The 19,628-nt window shown below is 36.0% G+C and overlaps 1 protein-coding gene across 32 annotated transcripts in view; it reads left to right on the top strand.

The window, feature by feature from the left end:
* SOX6 (SRY-box transcription factor 6) overlaps positions 1-19,628 on the top strand; it is a 374,330-nt gene that overhangs the window by 296,707 nt on the left and 57,995 nt on the right. For 27 of the 32 annotated variants that reach the window (XM_072929673.1, XM_072929674.1, XM_072929672.1 and 24 more), the window contains 3 exons: positions 10,715-10,864; positions 14,601-14,781; positions 17,377-17,567. In XM_072929673.1, the coding sequence (XP_072785774.1) occupies positions 10,715-10,864; positions 14,601-14,781; positions 17,377-17,567 (522 nt within the window). The remainder of the gene's footprint in view (positions 1-10,714; positions 10,865-14,600; positions 14,782-17,376; positions 17,568-19,628) is intronic. The other 5 variants (XM_072929686.1, XM_041716794.2, XM_041716791.2 and 2 more) reach the window with 1 other exon arrangement.

Below are 19,628 nucleotides of genomic sequence, written 5' to 3'. Positions count from 1 at the left end.
ACCTAGGCTCTAATCTGTTGGGAAAGAAATAATAATACTACTACTAATAAAAAAAATTAGAAAGCACCATTTACTGAAATTCTTTCTAACTAAGCTGTATTTCAATGGGCCATTTAATGCTCAGATGGACAAAGGTATTACTTCAGTCATTGAATTGTATCAAACCCTTTCTCAGAGGCCCAGTTTAAAAACTCTACAGGAAAAGTGGCTTAGCATCATATTCTCAGAAGACCAACACTCAGTCTGTTTGGAAAGGGGAAAAAAAAATAAAAAGAGTGAAATGAGGTGTGACACGGCCGCCAAGTCAGTGAGGATTTTTGTGTCTCCTTCCAGTCAGTGGCTTAGCAAGGGAATTGTTCTTCAGAAAGTAAGAGCTCCATGTTGACACAGAAGGCCTTCCGTTCTGTATATATGTTTTTAAATTTGTTTGTACTGTTTATTTGTGTGTTTTGGTAGCTATTACTCTCTTCCCCTTTTAAGCTTTTGGCCAACCTTTTGTTCATTTCTGACATGGCAAAAATTTAGTTTTCTCTCTAGGGGACTGAGGATCAGTACCCATACTTTACAGCATTAGATTTTTGAACTAGTGACACTGGAAAAAATTGAAAGTCTGATTTAAATATCATGCTCACTGACACTGTGAGAGGAGTAGTCACTTTCAATAAACACAATGTTACATGTACTCTATGGTGATATAAAATATCTAAGGTACTGTCTGAAATTTAGTTGTGTAAAAATTTCAGGATGTGTTTCTGAATTTATTTGTTTTTTACGGAAAGTGAACTTTTCTTTCACTATTTTCATGCTGTCTCATGAAAAATTCCTAGCAGCTTCATATGTTGATGGGGGTGACATTTTATCTTGAAAACTTGTCAAGATGCTGTAAAACTAATAAACCATTAGCTTTACTTCCTAAGGGGAAGCAAACAAAATATTACAGAGACAACTGCCAGGTGCCAAATTATGTATATTGTCTTAGCCACTTGCAGTGATTGATAATTCATTTGAGCTCTAAGCATTCTTTCTTGGCTTTGTCCACAGCTTTACAGTAAATAGGTTGTGAACAGGCAGTTGCTGAGAGATTGTATTTAATTGTCATAATTCAATGAAATCAAAGCCATTTGATTTCCGAGGGGCACGATCTGATCTCAGGGGTGATGCCTGCATGAGAGATCCTGCATTCAGGCAGCAAAGCAGAGAGAGCTGTTTTGATGCCCATTTCTAATTCATTGTCTCAAAGCAGGAGGAGGTCAGAAGAACAAGAAATACAGTTTGCAAAAGAAACAGAAGTGATTTTAAGAGCACTTTAATGCACATATGCCTGAAGGCAAGTTAGTTCTTTATTGCACTGGTGCATATATTTTAAGTCTGTAACATTTCTTCATATTTACATGACTGTAAGTGAGAGAGACTTTGGGGTTGGATGTTTGTGAGAAAAAGGTGGGGATAGGAAAAAGTGAGTAAGGCTCTAAACATGGACCTTGTTGCAGGTGTCTTCTCATTCCGCATTCTTTCCTTGTGGTTTTTTTTTTTTTTTTTTTTGGTTTGTGGGTTTTTTTGGTTTTGTGTGGGGTTTTTTTGGTTTTTTCGTTTGTTTGTTTGAGGTTTTTGTTTGTTTTTATGAGGATTTTTGTTGTTGTTTTTCAGTTTGTTTTGGGGTTTTGGTTAGTTAGTTAGTTAGTTTGTTTTCCCACCTGAATATCAGCATGACCCTTGGACATGAAAAGTATTATCTGTAGACCCTTTATTTTAGAAGTAACTTTGAACAAAAACCTAGTAAAATGTAAATTTCATCTTCAGTTTACATTTCCCCTCACATTATAAATTTAGGTAGATATTTTATAGGTGAGAATACCTCTTCAGGCTCCCCCCATATTATGATGAATGAGCCCAAACTTAAAATAATAGTCCAAGACCCACAACATGCAAGAATGGCTCATGGACAAAACGATCTATCATTTCTTCAGAACACGTGTCAATATGGTTTGTTAGTCCATTCATATTCTGATGACCTATTGTATGTGCTGCGGGGTTCATCTATGAAGTAAGGCAAATATTCTTCCCCAAAAGATGAAGCAAAACATGAAAAACTATGAAGAATATATATGTTTTGGCTAATTATTTTCCTCAGAAGTCTGGGTCTTTATCACTGCCTTGTTATACAGATCCTCTTAACATCTGTCCAGCAGACTGTGGACTTCATTAACAGACAAGAGACCTACCAGATTTAGAGCCTGCTGGGTGCGTCTTCATCTTCACAGCTGTGGATTAACTCAGACTTTCCAAGAGGACAACCATATGGGATAATTGGTGTCATTGGGTAGCTAAAAAAAATATGAAGAAACAAATGTCGTCCAAACACAATCCACTGTTTTTACAGCCACAATTACTAGTCTGTTTAAGAAATAAGAAAGGCAGCATTACACTAAAAAAAGAAAATCTATTCATATCTGTGTGGGAACCTAATCAGGCTCTTGTTTCCAATGACGATGGCTCCACAGTCGCACCAGGTCTGCAACAAGAATGCTCCTTTTGTGTGCCGATAATGTGGAAGCGATAAAATTTCCTATAAGAGACATATGTGTTTACATCATGAGATGTGTTATTTGACAAAACGCTTTGTTCTCTGCATATTTTCCACGCAGAGTTTCATGCTGGGTTGTTTTGCTGGAAAGCTTTGATTAGCTAGAATTAGTTGCTGAAGTAAAATAGACACTTTTGTTTTATGAGTCCTCTTGCTGAGCTGTAAATTATAGTAAAACATATAAGGAGTGACAGAAAGAAGTGCTGATTTGAACCTCTGACCCATGATCGGCATAAAAACATAAGATAACTCTTTCAAAGGACTACTGAGAGCCATAAATATTCCATGGTCCACTTAAAGTTAGACCCTTTTAACAAAATAAAGCTGTTATTTTGCAGTACTACAACAATACATGCTGCAGTATCTGAAATGTGGAGAGATTCTTTTATTTTCAGTTTGGGCTGGCCATTAGCCACAGCAGGGCAGCAGGAGAGATGTGAGTGATTTTTCTTTTTCTGAACCAGTACAAAGAATTTGTGGCCAGTGAAAGGAGTTGGGACCAGCAGACACTCAGTGGTGAAATTAGGTATTTTGCTGCTGTTATTTTGCTGCTTGAGAGCAAAGCAATAGAGGCATGTGTCTCTCCTAAGGAGACAGGAACTGAAGGGAATTTAGGGCCACACAAAATTTTCCCTTGACATAATATACAGTAGCAACTGACAGACACTGGAATTACTAGTGTTAATAGTTTAAAAAAAAACCAAAACAACAAGTGAATGAAAATGAATAACTGGTAAAATCATTATTTCCAGGTAAGAAATAATGTTTTCCAATGCACAGATGAATGTAAAGCAAAAACTGAACGCCTCTAACTTTGCCTGTGACTACAAAATGTATTATTTGTATTTTCACAAATACAGTTAGTTTGTTTACACATATTGGGTTTTAATAAATCGGAGAGCACATTAGTCAGCAAGCGCATAAATAATCACAGCAACAATCTTTGTTATTATGACATTAGTTATGATAATTCATTAGCTGCCTGTTTGTGTTGCACCTCAGTGCCTTTTTGCAGAGGTATTTGGTGTATTGGGGGAAGGTGTAGAGAATATTCACACTCTAATGCTGAGCAGACTGTGCAGGAGAGTGATCTATGGGTGTTTAAAATCAGAACGTTATGTCCACTATAGATACATCAGACACGAGAAAACAAGGAAAGAGAAAATGGTGCTGTTACAAGCAAGCTAGGCACATATTTATGACACTTGGATTCTGTAGAGAAACAGAAGTATTTTCAATAATTATTACTTTTTATTTATCGTGCTCCTAAATTATACACTTTTCCCCTAATATTTATTCCAATTTCATGTAGCTGTGCTTGATCAGTGCCTTTTCAGATACACCCATGTAGAGCCAAATAAGTCTCTGTTATTCAGCATAAAATTCTGATTTAAGATGATGCATACTTGTTGGTTCTTAAATACTGATATATTTATTATCTGTATGGTGGCACATGTGAAAATGAGAGTCTGGCACACAGTCCTAAAAGGTCTGTAAAACTCACCTTATTTTTCTTTGTTAGCATTTTTCTCAGAAAAACTGAGGAAAGGCTTTTGAGACATCTAAATTTCATCATCATAAATTTATAAAACACACTGGTTTAACAGGTAACAAAAACAAAAGGAAATATACACATCTGGCATAAAACATTCAGTCTTGAAGGGGTCTTGGTTTTTTATGCAAAAGCTTTGATTTTCCAAGTTTTAGTTTTAAAAATTCCACTAAATTTGCTTTCATGTATATGTACAATTCATCTACAATTTTGTGTTCACCTTTCCTTCTCTTCCTCCTCCTCCTTTTGTGTGCAGAGCTCTCTGGGATACAGATGCTGAGCCTTGGAAGTTGTTTTTGTGGTGATGGCATCTGGCTCCTTGGCAGACTTCACAGGCCATAGCTGCCTTTGAGTTGCCCCTGGGTTTGCCACATGGTTAAATGGCTGATGGGTTACTTAGGCTGTCTTGTGATTCTGGATGTTGTTTTCTGCTAGGCCACCTTTCATTTTGAGCATCTACAAAGGAAGAATCTTAAAACAAAGAGAAAGCAACCCTTTTGGGTGGTGGGGATTTTTTTTACTTCTTATATATACACATAAGTCTATAATCCCATTTCTTATCTTGGTGCTGTAGTAGAGCTCTTAAATGCAGTGTTAAACACAATATTTCTGGTGCAAAAGACATGTCAATACAAAAAATATTATATTTATATACGAAAATTGGAAGGAATAAGTACAATTAACATTACTTTAGAAGCAGTTCTTGCACTTAGATTAAGATGTGTCTGAAATTTTGGGGTAGGATATTCCTTCTTCTGCACTGTTTTCCTGAACTGCTGAGGTTATACCAGTGACACTGGACTCAGGTCAGCACTTAAACTTTATTTCCATAGTTATTATCTGTGACACCCAAAACATGGGTGTGAACACTAATCTGTTCTTCCTCCAAACAAAAGAAAAACTTTTTCAAACTGAAACTCTCTTTCCTTTAATCTGTTTGACATTAACATTTTTTCAAACACCACTATACCAATAATTAAAAACAAGCAGCCCCATTGAAGGTATGATTTTCTTGTTGCAGTAGCTTCCTTTCAGAAATGTGTGCTGGAAATAATAAAGATGTTGCTGGTTTTGGGGAACGTGTAAAAACCCTTTGTCATCAGATAGTTCTTAGTATTATCATTGGTTGTTATGTGCTCGGAAGGAAAATGCTGGTATTATAGCTTTGCAATGCTACTTACTAAATATACTATGGAAAAAATAACTGCATTACCTCTTGTAGTGCAGGATTTCAACAGCACTTGCAGTCACTCCTTAGAGTTTTTCATCTTTAGAAACCAAATTACTCATTGTCTAAATAGCTGAACTTTCATCTCTATAAATAAGATATTTCAGCTTCGCACAATTCATTTAAAATGCTGACAAATAAGGATTCTCACTTGATTCTCAGTAGCTTTATTGTTCAGTTTCATTTACTGTAGCAAATGTATTTGTTGAAGATGTAACATAGGGCTTCCATTTTTAGTAATGGAAGACTTCAGAATTAATCAGGGTTCATAAAATTTAGCATTTTTCCCAAGAAAAGAAAGTAAAAGGGTGAAAGTTTCGAGAACAGATCCTTTCTTTCTACTTCAAGCAAGTCACCTTCTACTGCAATTCTTTGTGACGCATCTTCCAAGTACACCCATTGCATTTTATTGTGCTGGGCCAGCCCTCATCACCCACACTTTGTTTATCTGCTCCACTGAGTATTGCAACCTCTCTTTTTCTTATCTCCATGTTTCACACATGGCTTTCTTATTGTTTCTTCAGAATTCTGCTGCAAAAATAACATCTGAATTACATCCCTGCAGCTGTGACCAAATGCTCCCTCAACCACAGAGTCAGTTGAAAGGTCTCTAGCCCTTGCCTTTCTCCTTCTGTATAAACGAGTGCAACTGGTCTCTCCATTTTCTCCCTGCGATTGTGCATCTAAAGAAGCTCCCTCTCTTCTGTGCAGCAGCTTATTGAACTATCTTCTCAAAACCAATTTTTCCCTAGGAGCTGTTTTTGACAAGCCCTTGGTAAAAGAATCATGATGTGGATGTGGCACTTTGGGGACAAGGTTTAGTGGGTGAACATGGCAGGGCAAGGCTAATGGTTGGACTTGGTGATCTTAGAGGTTGTTTCAACTTTAGTGATTCTATGGCCCATTCTGTTTTCCTTGCCATGTGCCACTTCTGTAGCATTTGATTCTCAAAATTCTTAACTCTTATTTATTCTCTTAGACTCATGATGCAGCCTAAGAGATAAGTATGAATATTCCTGCTGCAAAAAAAGGGAAAACGTCGGATGCAGAAAAAGCTTTGCTCTGTTTATATTTGCCATGCTCAGCCTCATTTGGCAGAGAATGTGTCCAGGAATATCACAGACTTATTGCAAGACAAAAGTTAAGGGAAAGGGGCTTGAGCTAATGAAAGAGTTTTGATTATTGAAAGATAGTTGAAAAAACTAGATGAAAAAATGTTGAAACTTTTGAGAGCAATGTGTGAGCCTGAGGCCTTTGTCTTCTGGCAAGGCATGAATGAATACTGGCAGTGAAGGCAATTATGCTCCTGTGCTATGAAAATATCTCACAAAGGCATTTTGAAACTTAGATGGCATTACAAAAGGTTTTAACATTTGGATCAGTCAAGATGGTCTGTTATTAGTTCATAGCTTTTTAGATACATTCTAGATCGTGGATGACACTTTATAAGAAAAGTGAAATCGAAATAATTCATAAGATTCTGGAGGAAATTTCTGAAGCAGAAAACACCATCACCATCACAACAGAATCATTACTTATGTTTGTTATTCAATTCTTCTTGAATAGCTCTAAGCTCTAACAAAGGCTTAGTGTGAATGCCACCATTTCCAGGTAAAAAAATCAGTATGTGCTTGTGCTGTTCTGTGCACATGCTGAGTACAGCACTCTCCTACCTGTTTGAAATTTTTTTTTAAGTAGATGAGCATCATTCAGACTCATAGTGACCTCCAACTTACATAAATTCCCCTCCAATTTTTAGTTGATTACAGCTGAAATAGAGTTTTAGCAACAAATTCTTAAGTCTGTGAGCCTGTTAGTTCATAGGTGCTTAAATGTGAGACTTGACTTGCCATTGCCCTGAGACTTGTGGCATTTCAAAATCCCACTCTTAGCTGTCAAATTTGACATTAGAAGAACCCTGGTTCTGAAAGCTGCAAAGCTGCATCCTTGTTTATATACCTTAAATAAGCTGGGCTTGAAAATTGTTAACTATTTCAGGAGCACTGAGGAACTCAAAATGAGCATTACTTTTATTTATATGCTGGGAACTGGATTGTAAGAATTTAACATTTTGACCTCTGAGAAAAAAATAAAAACCAGGCTATACATTTTTAAGGCTTCTTAAAACAATCAAGAATACTTGATGTTTTTAAATATCTAATTTGTAATCAAGAGCCTCCTGAGTCAGTGGTGAGCATAAGGATTATGAAATGCTCTTCTCTCTTTATGTGATAGGCATAGATCAAAAATATTATATGTTTCAATGTTTAAGGTATTTTAATTTTTTTACTTGTGAAATAGTTTGCAGGTAAAAATTTCAGTTGAAAAAATTCCATTGAAGCTTTTTTTTTTTTTTTGAGCTTTAAAAGCCAACAGTCAACATTCATTCAATGTTTGGGTTTTATTCCTCTCCTCAATCTTGCAAATAGAAGCTTCACAATCTGACCATCTCAATGTGAGGTCCTGAATTGCCATTTTGAGCCACAGCAGTGGCATTTGCAAAAATAGCCCTTTTTTTCCCTGCAATGGTGGCATGTACATATTTTTCCACACTGGCTACTCCCCATACAAACTGGTGTTTAAAACTTATACAGCTTTCCAGTCCACACAGCAATGTTGCTAGTGCTGGTGTGAATTCTTGCAGTATTTGTACTTGCTTGTAGAACAGCTTTGTTTTAAGCAAAGCAGAAAGCCAATTGCTGTTACTTATTTATACATTTTCTTTTATGTTTTAAAATAAATTTATAGAAATGCCAGGCTAAAGCCAGCCCTGAGACCTTGGAATAATCCAATCATGATTGATATATACATACAGATATATAAATGACAAAATTTCTTTTATTCTGTCTTCCCTTAGAAACATTTCTCCCTGACAGGACTTGCAATACAGCCAATACAGCCCTCAACACCCTGGGAGGGGAGTGGTGAAAAATTCTAATTTTATTCTACTTTTCCTGGTTGCATTTCCAAAACCAGTTTCCTAGATAGTCAGTAGAACAGCCCACTTTTCTTGATGTTAACCCTCCACATGCTGTGGCTGTTTCTGTTGCTGGACCTGGTGGGATGCAGGTGAGCAGCACGTCCTGCTCTGACTGGTGTCACGTGTCTCTACCTTTGCATTGATCTTGAAACATCTCTTCAAGAAATTTTCAAGGAGAAGTGGCAGGGATAGGTCCTTAGTATTTATCTCTGCTTCTTGCCAGGCAAATCTATTGTTAATTAGAATAAATAAATTCATCCCAAGCCAAGTGGGGTTTTTTTATTTTGTTTTGGTTTTTTGTTTTTTGGTGTTTTTTTTTTTTTTTCCATGTGATGGTAACAGGTAAGAGATCCCCTGTCTTTATCTTGACCCATGAGCTTTTCTATCTCATTTTCTCTCCCATCCTGCTGAAGTGGAGGAGGAACAGAGTGGCTGGCTGGGCAGCTGGCAGCCAGCCTAGGTCAACCCACCACACTATTTTAGTTGCCACAATTGACAATCAAGTTTTGTCTTCTATGAAAAATGGAATACTGTAGAAAGAATAATTTATACCCCACATTTTTGTGCCCTGATAGCTTACCTGAGAAGGAAATTCTTTTGAACTTTAGTTAATAAATATGAGTTTATTTACACAGAATTCCTTCCACACACTTGAAAGTGCAGCACACAGTACTGTAAGTACAAAAGTTTTATTCTTATTTTAGTAAAGTGTAAGTATTCTTCAGATAGTTGAAGAAGAAGTTATATTGGTTAAAAAAGAAAAGTATTTATGGACAAACCACAGAATACTGAGAGAGCCTTTATAATTGTTGGGTTTTGTCTTTAAATTGCATACAAGTTTATTGTGTTATCTCTTTCATAGTGTAGTGCCTGATTATTCCTGAGCTGAGAATATGCAGGATTTCAAAAGTTTGTGAAATGTGCTTTTTACTCTCATTTAAGCAGGTCATCGTATTAAGCAAGCAAAGGTTGACCGCAAGAATATTCTAAAAGGGATAAGATTATATTATTAGGAGAAAAAAAACCACTGCCTACTGTTGTATGAAATGCTTCATTTTCATTCTCCAAGACCTCACCAATAACTGGGATTTTTTTTCTGTTTTCAATCTTTTTCCTTCAAGCATAGGAGAAAACCTTGTACCTTAGCCAAAATATTTAAACACCACTAATTTCAAAACATTAATCTGTGATCCTTTTGTAGTTCCTGTGTGGTACTGGAGAGGGGTGGAAACAAACAAACAAATAATAGTTTTTATTTGTCACCCTGAGCTGTGACTTTGCCCCTCCCTCCTGCGTTTGTCTCACCACTGAGTCACTGAACTTCGAGTATTGTGTAACTTTCATTTCTGTGGAGGCTTGTTATATTAGAAAAATTGTTCCAAAGAAAGCAACAATTATGACATAAGCACATCTGGCTCTTGCAAATTATTCTTTATTAAGCTTTCATTTAATTACATGTGCTGAAAGGTCTGCTTTTGATTACTGTAATTTTTTTTATTTGTCCATCTGAATGATAGTAATGTTGGAAATTACATACAAACCACCTGGCTTTTTTCTCACTAATAAGGCAAAGTTTATGTAGATCTGTGTGTAGAAGAGGGATTAGGATCTTCCCTGTTCATGGCAGAAGAATTATTTGTGATGCTAATTCAAGGTGAGGGTTTAAGTTTGGTCACTGGAAAGAAGTTCGACCAAATTGGTTTTGTCCAGTAAACACTTTTTATTGGTTGGGATTGTTTATTTTAATATAAAATCTATGTTTCAGTTAAATTTTTTGAAAAATTCCATAGAGTTTTTTTGGACATTCATCACTATTTACAGGAACTTTTAAGGCTTAGATTCGTTATTAGCATTTATAGAACATATATAACTGTACAGAGAGATGGAGACATACCTTGTTGGCTATTTTAACTTTGCCTTTTGTAGGAAACCATTCTTGTGGCAGCTCCCAGTAGAGTTTCTGGAGTTAGTTGTTAATTTCTTGCTAAGAACAGAAAGACCTGGATTATTATTGTTTCTGTCAGGGGTGTATACCTCCTTTTCATAAATAGCCTTAAAATTTTGTTTTTAATATTCTGGCACAGCGTAATTTTTTTGCTCAATACCATGACTATCATTAGCAAGAAGGAAAAAAAAATCAAGAAAAATCAGCAAAAGTCAAATGAAGAAAAAAGATATTGGTGTTTGTGAGTTTTCCAGACTTTGTTTTTTCTCTTTTTGCAAATAGCAGAAAGGGAAGCCACGAGCAGAGCCGAAAAAGATCCTTTAAGAGAAGAAACACCAGTGTAAAGAAAAAAAAAAAAAAGTGCATTTACAGCTTCTTTCTTTAGGAATATTGCAGGAATATATGTATATCTTCTTGTCTTCCAGCAACTGTATGCAGCTCAGCTGGCAAGCATGCAAGTTTCTCCTGGAGCCAAAATGCCATCTACTCCACAGCCACCAAATACAACAGGGGCACTTTCACCCACTGGGATGAAAAATGAGAAGAGAGGGACCAGCCCGGTAACTCAAGTTAAGGTATTTTTCAGTAAAGAAAAAAGCTGGTGTTTGAGAAGGACAGTAAAAGCAAATGATCTCTGTAATTATTTTACAGTTGGAAGCTGAACCACGGTACTGTTCTTCGATATTCAAATAAAAAGTTCCATTTCAGTGCTGTATTATCAGTAGAGAGAAGGGAAGAGAAAGCATGCACTTGTTTCCAAAAATACCATGCATCCCTCTTCCTACCAGAAGCAGCCCAACAGATTCATCAGTAAAATGTGATATTTTCAAGATTTCAGTTTGTAATCTGGTAACATGCATAAATGGCATCCATTTCACAAATTGTTTCACATTGAACTCTTGAGTATCTTAAGATGTGGTGCTGGCTTATATTGTTAGGGTAAGAGAAAGACTGTAGATCTTCTAATTATTTTACAAATCTCTAGCTGTACTTAATTCTACAGTTTTGGAAAAGCCTCCTATAAAAATAATATGTAAGTCAGGGCTCTGGGGAAAACATTGTGTCGCTGCAGATTGATTTGACTTTTGCTGATTTCACACAGCTGCTGACAACCACGCTGCTCCTCGCTGGTTTTGCTCCATTGCCGAGTGCTTGTGCCTGCTTATTCTCACTAGCTTGGAACCAGGCAGCTACAACATGGCATTTGCCAGGAGCCTGGAATGAGGCTGTGCTCCCCCTGAAACCCTGGAGCAGCTCTTGGGTGCGACTGCCTGGCTTCTCCTGCGGTGTTCTCCTGGGGTGGTTGGGGATCTCATGAGAATGAAAAACATGCTCAGGAGCAATTTACTCCAAACTGAAAAAAAAAAAAAAAAAAAAAAAAAATCAACATTCAGATGTTTTATCCATTTGAATGACTGAGATGTTAATGCAGAACAATTAAAATAAATCTAAATGTGGCATGTTTGTGGGGAGAGAGAGAGAGAATGTATTAGGGTTTTTTTGCTGGCTGCTGACACCTTACAGGCAAACAGTCCTTAGCTTCAAACCAGCCTGAGAAGATTTTACTCACTTGAGGTGGTGGTTTCTTTTTTTTTTTTTTTCTTTCTTTCCATTTTTTGACATGAGAGTAAAATATCATTTGGTTTTTCATTATCATCAATCATCACGGTAAAGTGTGGGTGAGTAGATATTTCTGCCTGGGCTGATAAATTTCCATGACACTCTTTTGCTAGGCTGAGAGTACTAATAAATAAAAACTATTCCATTATGGTCAGATCTAACATTTATTTAGCAAAGCGTTCACTTTACTTAGCTGTAGATGTGTATTAGTCTAATATTTTACCTCTTGTAATCCAACGCCAGGTTTGGGAACAGTCAGGGAAATTTACCGCATATGCAGAGTTTGCTACGGTCAATACAGAAGCCACCGAAAGCAAAGCCCAACTGTTCCAGCAAAGTTGCCATAGTATAGTGATACCTAACACCAGTGATTTATGGCATTGAGAATATACTACTGACTACTTTAATGTGAAAAAGTAATTCTGGCAGTAAGTGAGCCAAATGGACCTACACCAAACCAAACCTTTACTGTATGAGTCAAATTTTCCCTGGTTAAATTCAAGCACATATCTTCTTGAACCAAGGCCAATACTGTTCCAGGTTTGTGGCCAGCTGAGTCCTATTACAGAATTGACCACATGCAAATTCTTGGGGCTTTCCCTATATAATGTAACTTGAATGGACTAAAGTATATGTTAATAAAATTGAAGTCTTTTTATTATTTTTTTTATTAAGAACACTACTGCATTCAGAATATTAAAGATGAACTACAAGTGCTTTGTGTGGACAAATACCAATAGCTAATGAAGAAATTATTAGTATGAAAGCAATACCTATATTCAGTCTCTACAGATTGTTACCTTTTTTAGCTGTGACAGTTTTGATGGTCATGTATTGCTCAACAAATCCTCTATATTTTCTCTGGTTTTAAGCAGTTTGTATAAACTACATGTATTATTTATAGAATTAATGCAGTTCTTTTATGGAAGTCAGATCTTTCAAAAAGTAGTGATGGGTTTTCCTTAAGCCAGTGAGCAGAATGTTTTCCAGTTTTTTGGTTGCCTTGCAGAAATGACAATGCTGTCCATATGATACAAACAAACAAGTTCTGACAGTGTTTAGAGTTCTTTTATTATCATATCAGTACGAGATGGAAAAGCATTTAGAAATTGAACACTAGCATAGATTCATATGTGTACATGTTCACAGTACCTAGCCTGGCAAACTTCATGGTCTGAATGGGGCTCTGAACTCTTGGAAAAGTTCGTGGAAGCCAAAAGGTGGTGGATATTTGTGCACACTCTGAGGCCAGGAAGAATTGAAATGTCATGCAGTTTTATGGGAAAAGTTTAAAGCTGGTGATGGGATGGCATTATAAATACCTGTTTGTTACGTTTTCATGTTTAATTCATTGTGTGTGACCAGATGTACTTTGCTTGACAGTAAGGAGAATGGAGAAGATGAGAAAATGTGATGTATTATTGTATTCGGACATAATTCTAAGCTTCCAAGTGATCAGTGAAGTGTTTTAAAATATGAATAATCTCTTACATCCAGCATAATTTTGCTCTGGGCATATTTTAAATGAGAGATCTGTCTTACTGGGCTCTTTAATGACAGAAAATCACCGTTTCACAGTTTTGTAAGTGCTCTGTCTTGCTTAATGTATTAAGTAAAGGAACAAGCTGAAAGAATGGGAAGGAGGCTGCATTGCTAATGTTTATAGTTATCAAAGAAATTAATTGCTTGAAGTTTTCTTCAAAGAGTTGTGATATTTTTAGATGGACCTATTCTACAGCACAGAAACAAGACATATGTCAGAGAGAATTTCTTCTACAGTTGCAAATGAAAAAATATCGAATCATATAAAAGTGCTGGTACTAGATTTGCACACCCTTAAAAATGTTCCTTGTCTTAATGCAAATAAAACATATGTAATAAAAGTTAAATGCAGCAGAAATAAATGCAGAATATGGGAATAATACAGACGTATCGAACAAAGAGCAGAATAGCAGTTATATGGAAAATAGTTTTGACATTTGAATAATAAAATATTGTAAAGTTAACAAAATTAAACAGTGGTAAATAAAAAATATTTTTAAATATATATGGTATGTAGTCACTACCCTAATAAGTAAAGGAATTTAAATTCAGTGAAATTCTTATCTCCTGTTGTGAGGGACCAGCATATATTATTTCACTGAACAAAACATGCACTCTGAATTAGATGCATGGAATGTATAAAGTAGCAGCAATTCTAAATGTGGGCCAAAGAGCTGTCAGGTCTTCCAAATTATTCTTTCATAGTAGTACTTCTGATTCCTTAGTTTCTAATACATTTAAAAATAAGCTACATAACTTATTTTTATAGTGCCAGGAACTTTGCAAATAGAACCAGTGCAAAAGCATTACCGAGCTGCTGGAAATTTTAAATAATTCTTTGTAAATGCCCTAGGTTAATTTAGATCTCTGAAAACACATTAGGAAATTAAGCTGTAATGTGAGCTAATTCAAATTTTAATTTGGCAAAAAGAATGATCCAGTCACATAGTTAATGTAAATAAGAAGCATAACACAGAGAAATTAATGAGGTTTCCTTTCGTTGAATCTTAAAGGAGGCAGATAATTAGCTTCTTTTGTTATTATTGCAGTGGAATGTGGCATTGTCTTCGAGGTGTAAAGTAACTGCTGCTTGCAACGTGATGCGTTCTTTGTCTTTTCCTAATAGTTATTTACATTAAACTCTTGCAGGATGAAGCAGCTCAGCCACTGAATCTCTCAGCCCGACCCAAAACAGCTGAACCTGTCAAATCCCCAACATCTCCAACGCAAAATCTCTTCCCAGCCAGCAAAAGCAGCCCAGTGACAGTGACGAACAAGAGTGGCATCCCCAGCCCGCTCAGTGGATCTCTGGGAAGAGGGTCCTCTCTAGGTAACTAATCTGTCCTGGGAAAAGGAGAAGTAGGCATGTTTTCTGCATGAAATTCCAGCCTGAGCATCCTTAGTTCTGGATTAAGTAGATACTTGGGTATATATTTCTGTTTAAAATTATAGTGAAGCTTTTGAAAGAATGATTGATTGCCAAAGTTTTATGAGAGTATCCAAAGAGATGCATCAGTGTGTGACAAACACAGGAAAGAAATACATAATGTAGGAAATACATACAAATGAACACAGATAAGTAAATAAAGATAGATATAAAAAACTTATAAATAAAGGTTTGTGTGAATATCTCTCCTAAAGGCATCTACTGGGTGTATATACACAAAGTTAATCTTTAAATTATGACTTCTGGATCAAAAAAATTAAAAAATGACTTTTGCACACACACGGAGCCTCACCAGATATTAGATATATTGTTTTTTAAATAGAGATGGAAAGGCATAAATCCAGCCAGTTTATGTTATGATTTCATCACGTTTTTGTTATTTGATCATATTTTTGTCATTTCTTCACCCATCTGTCAGGATTTTGTTGATTCATACGGTTACAAGTAGGGAAATTTTGACCTGTGTTCAAGATTCTTTAAGCTTATTAAGTGATGAAACAAAATTGTTCTGAAAACTATGTATGAACACTACTTTAACCAGTCAAGAATCAAGAGCTGCAAAATGTAGATGATCAGCCCTAAAGTTCAAATAGTAAATTTTAACAGTGACTAAATACTTACTACAGACCACTTATTCACAATCTGTAGCTCAAGTGTACTTGTAAAATATATAGAAACACTTATGAATAATGAATAGATATGTTAAATACATATATTAAATATATAAAAATTATGGGTTTTTTTCCATTCCCAAACACTTGGGAACATCACGATCTCCGAAAGATATTTTCTGCAACTATCTAGATACTCTACCTGTCAACTTATTTGCAACTATCACTGCATTATCTTACATTAGAAAGTGAAATATCAATCTGAAGTCATAGACCATTCAAGGGAAAGGAACACAGAAGACAAACAGTGCCTAAGGTATAAATATTTTTCACTTAAAGTCATAAAAAAATATTGTCTCAATCCTTAACTATAAAAAAGACAGGAGGACATTATCAACAATCAGCAAGTCATGTAGAAGTTTTTGCTACATGTACATGATTATGAATCTAAATCTCTTTAAAAATCATGCAAATGTGGTTCCCAACTTCTTTAGGGTCCAGAATGGAACTTAGTGGCTGAAATGGTTCAGAACATTGCAAGTTTGCCTCAGCAAGAACAATGGTTGTCTTACAATACATTATTTTTATTTGGGAGAGGGGTGTTTCATTCAGATAGAAAACATCACCAGTCCAATCACTTGTTGGATAGAATGAAAACATCACAGCCTGCATCCCTTCTTACTTAGTATTAAATTTAGCATTTGGTTCCCAGGATAAAGTGTGAGAAACACTTAATAATTTTTATTTTAAAATAATTTAGGGTACTTTGAGGTTGAATTTGCTGTATTGTACTCACCTGAACTCCAGTGAAAGGAAAAGAATATTAAAATTATCTTTGAAGGTTAATTCAAAATCTTTGCCTGTTTGGGGTTTTTTGGTTGTTGTTTTGGATTTTGGTTTTGGTGGGATTTTTCACTGTTTCTTTTTCTTTTTTTTTTTTTTTTTTTTTTAGTAGTAGGCTATCAATAAATACACAAATGTAGCAAATTCAGAGCTTTTATAAAATAAATTTGCTGGCTGGGCAGATGCATAGTTCACACACAAACTGTGACTACTTAAAATTCCCAAGCTAGAATACATATGCACTAATCTACTGAAGTATAGAGAATACTTCCATGAAGGAGCAGGTGGATCTCAGTTTTGTCAAAGCAACAAAAATAGAAACAGTCACAAAATAATTGCTGTCTTTTTCTTTCAAATCTAAAACTGTGTCTGGGATACTCATCTTCATGAATGCATTGTAATATGTAACAGGAATGCTTGCCTGAGTTTGATGCTTGTTTAAAAGTTTCTTCCTGTTCAGAGTGCTAGAAAGAAAACTGTTTTTTTCTCAACTCATTTAGAGATTTATACTCCTGTTATGGTGATAACGACCTTTGTCCCCAAAAAGTAAATGTTAGTGCTCTTTCTGAAATAGAAATCCAAATGTCTAGAGTGATGGTGCTCTCTATAAAGATGTTCTAAGAACCGACATGGAGTTTCATGGCCTAGTAAATGAGATTTTTTCCTTTGTTCATTTCATTAATTATTTTTACTACCTCAAAAGATTTGCATTTTAAGCTTCAGAATACTATTGTCTTAAACACAAATTTAAATTTGAGTCCATGAGTATGCTCAGATGGCTCTACATCAGGTTATTCCAAGACCTCAGTGGATGTATTTTTAACAAAAAAAAAAAAAAAAAGAAGTGCATGAGTTTATCAATCAGTTTAGAAGAGTAATTCAGCCTTCAAACAGACAAAAGTTGCCACTGCTCCTCCTTCTGCAGATGTTGGTTGGATGCAGCTCTAAGAGTGTGAGAGCAGAATTCTTACCCTGGATTCCAGTTTGGATAATTACCTAAATAAAATGTGTTCTCTCTTTATAGATATCCTTTCCAGTCTTAATTCACCTGCCCTATTTGGGGACCAGGACACAGTAATGAAAGCCATTCAGGAGGCTCGAAAAATGAGAGAGCAAATCCAAAGGGAACAGCAGCAGCAACAGCAGCCTCATGGTGTTGATGGAAAATTGCCCTCCATGAATAACATGGGTCTAAACAACTGCAGGAATGAAAAGGTAATGTCTCCCATTTCCCCACAGTCTGTCACTCACTCTTCCCTGCAAAATAGCTTCTTATCTTTATATGAAATTTCTTTTTAGAGCATTTAGCCCTCTCTGATCTCATGTTAAGTACACCTTTGTCACTTTGCAGTGCAGTGCTACACACATCTCTAGGTGTACATGACAGCATTCACACCCATGGTCCTGTGCACGCACCTGAGGAAGCTGTGAGCGTGCACATAGAAACATGGAGAAGGGCTTGGTTGGAGCTTCCACTGTTCATGATCTAGATTTTGAATTGTGCTTTTGAGAATGGCTTTGACTGATAAATATGGTTAAAAGGCCAGTTCTGTGCTAGCATGGTGGAGTATTACAATGCCAGTGCATGAATTGAGTGTGCTTGAATCTGTGGTTCAGGTGCAACAAGGTAATTAGGCTCAAAACAGCTGCATTTGGCTCTCAGTTGCAGTGGGAAATTAGAGATTAAACATTCTCTGTTGAATCTTCAGTGTTAAATCACTGAAATGAGGTGGCTCACTAGAGTAAAAGGATAAATGAGAAAAAGTTTTGGGATAACAAGACTGGACCAGCACTGGACTGAGGAGGACATGATCGAGCTTACAAAACAGCATGTAGGAAAGGTAAGGAACAGTTTCTATCACCAGTTAGAGGACAAAGACGACTCTTGGAAAATCCCCTGAACCTGTGTTGTCCCATTCTGTGACCTTTCTGAGGTCTTTAGGATCTGCTCCAGCACCAGGTCTCTGCATGTACACCAGGGCAAAAGAGCAGAGTGTCTGGCTGAGGTAAAGGCAGCCCTGTGGATGGAGAATGCTTCTCTGTAAGCTTCCCTAGAGGTGCCACTGGCTGCAAAAAATGCAGCACACAAGTAATTTTTCACCACTGACACAAAATCAGTCAGAGACCACAATACTTATTCCAGTCATCTAGAAGGGGAAAAGCAGTATCCCAGTAATCACTAAAGTTTTGGCAAACAGAACAGTTATGATGCAATTTAGTAATGGATGGAAAGAAAGCTGACACATTAACTAGCCCATGCAGTGTTTCAGACCATTGTTAAAACACTCCAGAACAACGGGTAGTTCCAAGGCTTGTAAACACTCTGTGATTCACCATATCGGAGGGCAGGGTAGGCTCTTTGTTTCTTGGGTGAGGGAGGGAAGACTACATTGTAGCCCAGAGACTAACAGGAGTTTGAGTCCAGGTTGAGTATAAGATTCAGCAGAATATTGACTGCAACTTAAATTATGAATTTGATACTATTCTTATCTTTCTCAGCCCACAAGGGAATTATTGAGTGGGTATTTTGTAGCAAGGCACATGAAGACAAAGAAATAACAACACCAGACCCATTAAAGATTGATACACTCCTTTTAATTTCATTTTATATTTTTGCTTGGTTGTTTCTTTACAGTACTCAAAACAAGTAGTGTCTGTTAAAAAAGATTGGTTAAAATGTTGCCACACAGAATAAACAATGCTTTTCCAAGTAAGTCTCAGGGTCTAATAAATATATATTTCTGCTAGTATTAGTTTAAAATTCATAATTGGAAGCCCCTTTTACAATAAGTTGATATTGTTAAAAAATATAGAAATGAATAACTGATCAAGCAGGTTGTATTCAAACACTCTAATTGTAAAGTCAGTATTTGCCTTAAGTAATCAAGAGGCAGGATACTAAAGCCCAGTTTATAAAAATAAGTATTAAGTGTTTATAAAAATATGCTTATTTTAAAATTTATTTTATGAGTTTCAGTGGCTTGACATTTGAAAAATATCTAATTTGCTATAAGGGCTATTAAAAGAATTCTTAACATTTAATTTCACTTTGAAAAAGAAGTATAAAAATGGCATCCACTTACTTATTAAGTCTCTTCCCTGTGTATTTTCAGTATCATGTTTATGTCTTGTATTCATTATTACAAGTTCCTATTTCATCTTTCACCCCTTAAAGCAGAGTCACTAAATATTTCAGTGAATAATCTGAAATTTCTATTTTGTGCCAGTTACTAGCAATACACGGATTGATGCACAGCTTCCAGATTAAGGTTATAC

Source organism: Taeniopygia guttata, chromosome 5 (genome assembly GCF_048771995.1).
Source record: "Taeniopygia guttata chromosome 5, bTaeGut7.mat, whole genome shotgun sequence".
Lineage (NCBI taxonomy): Eukaryota > Metazoa > Chordata > Aves > Passeriformes > Estrildidae > Taeniopygia > Taeniopygia guttata.
Note: the sequence above shows the minus strand (reverse complement) of the source record. Positions and strands in the feature narration are given on the sequence as shown.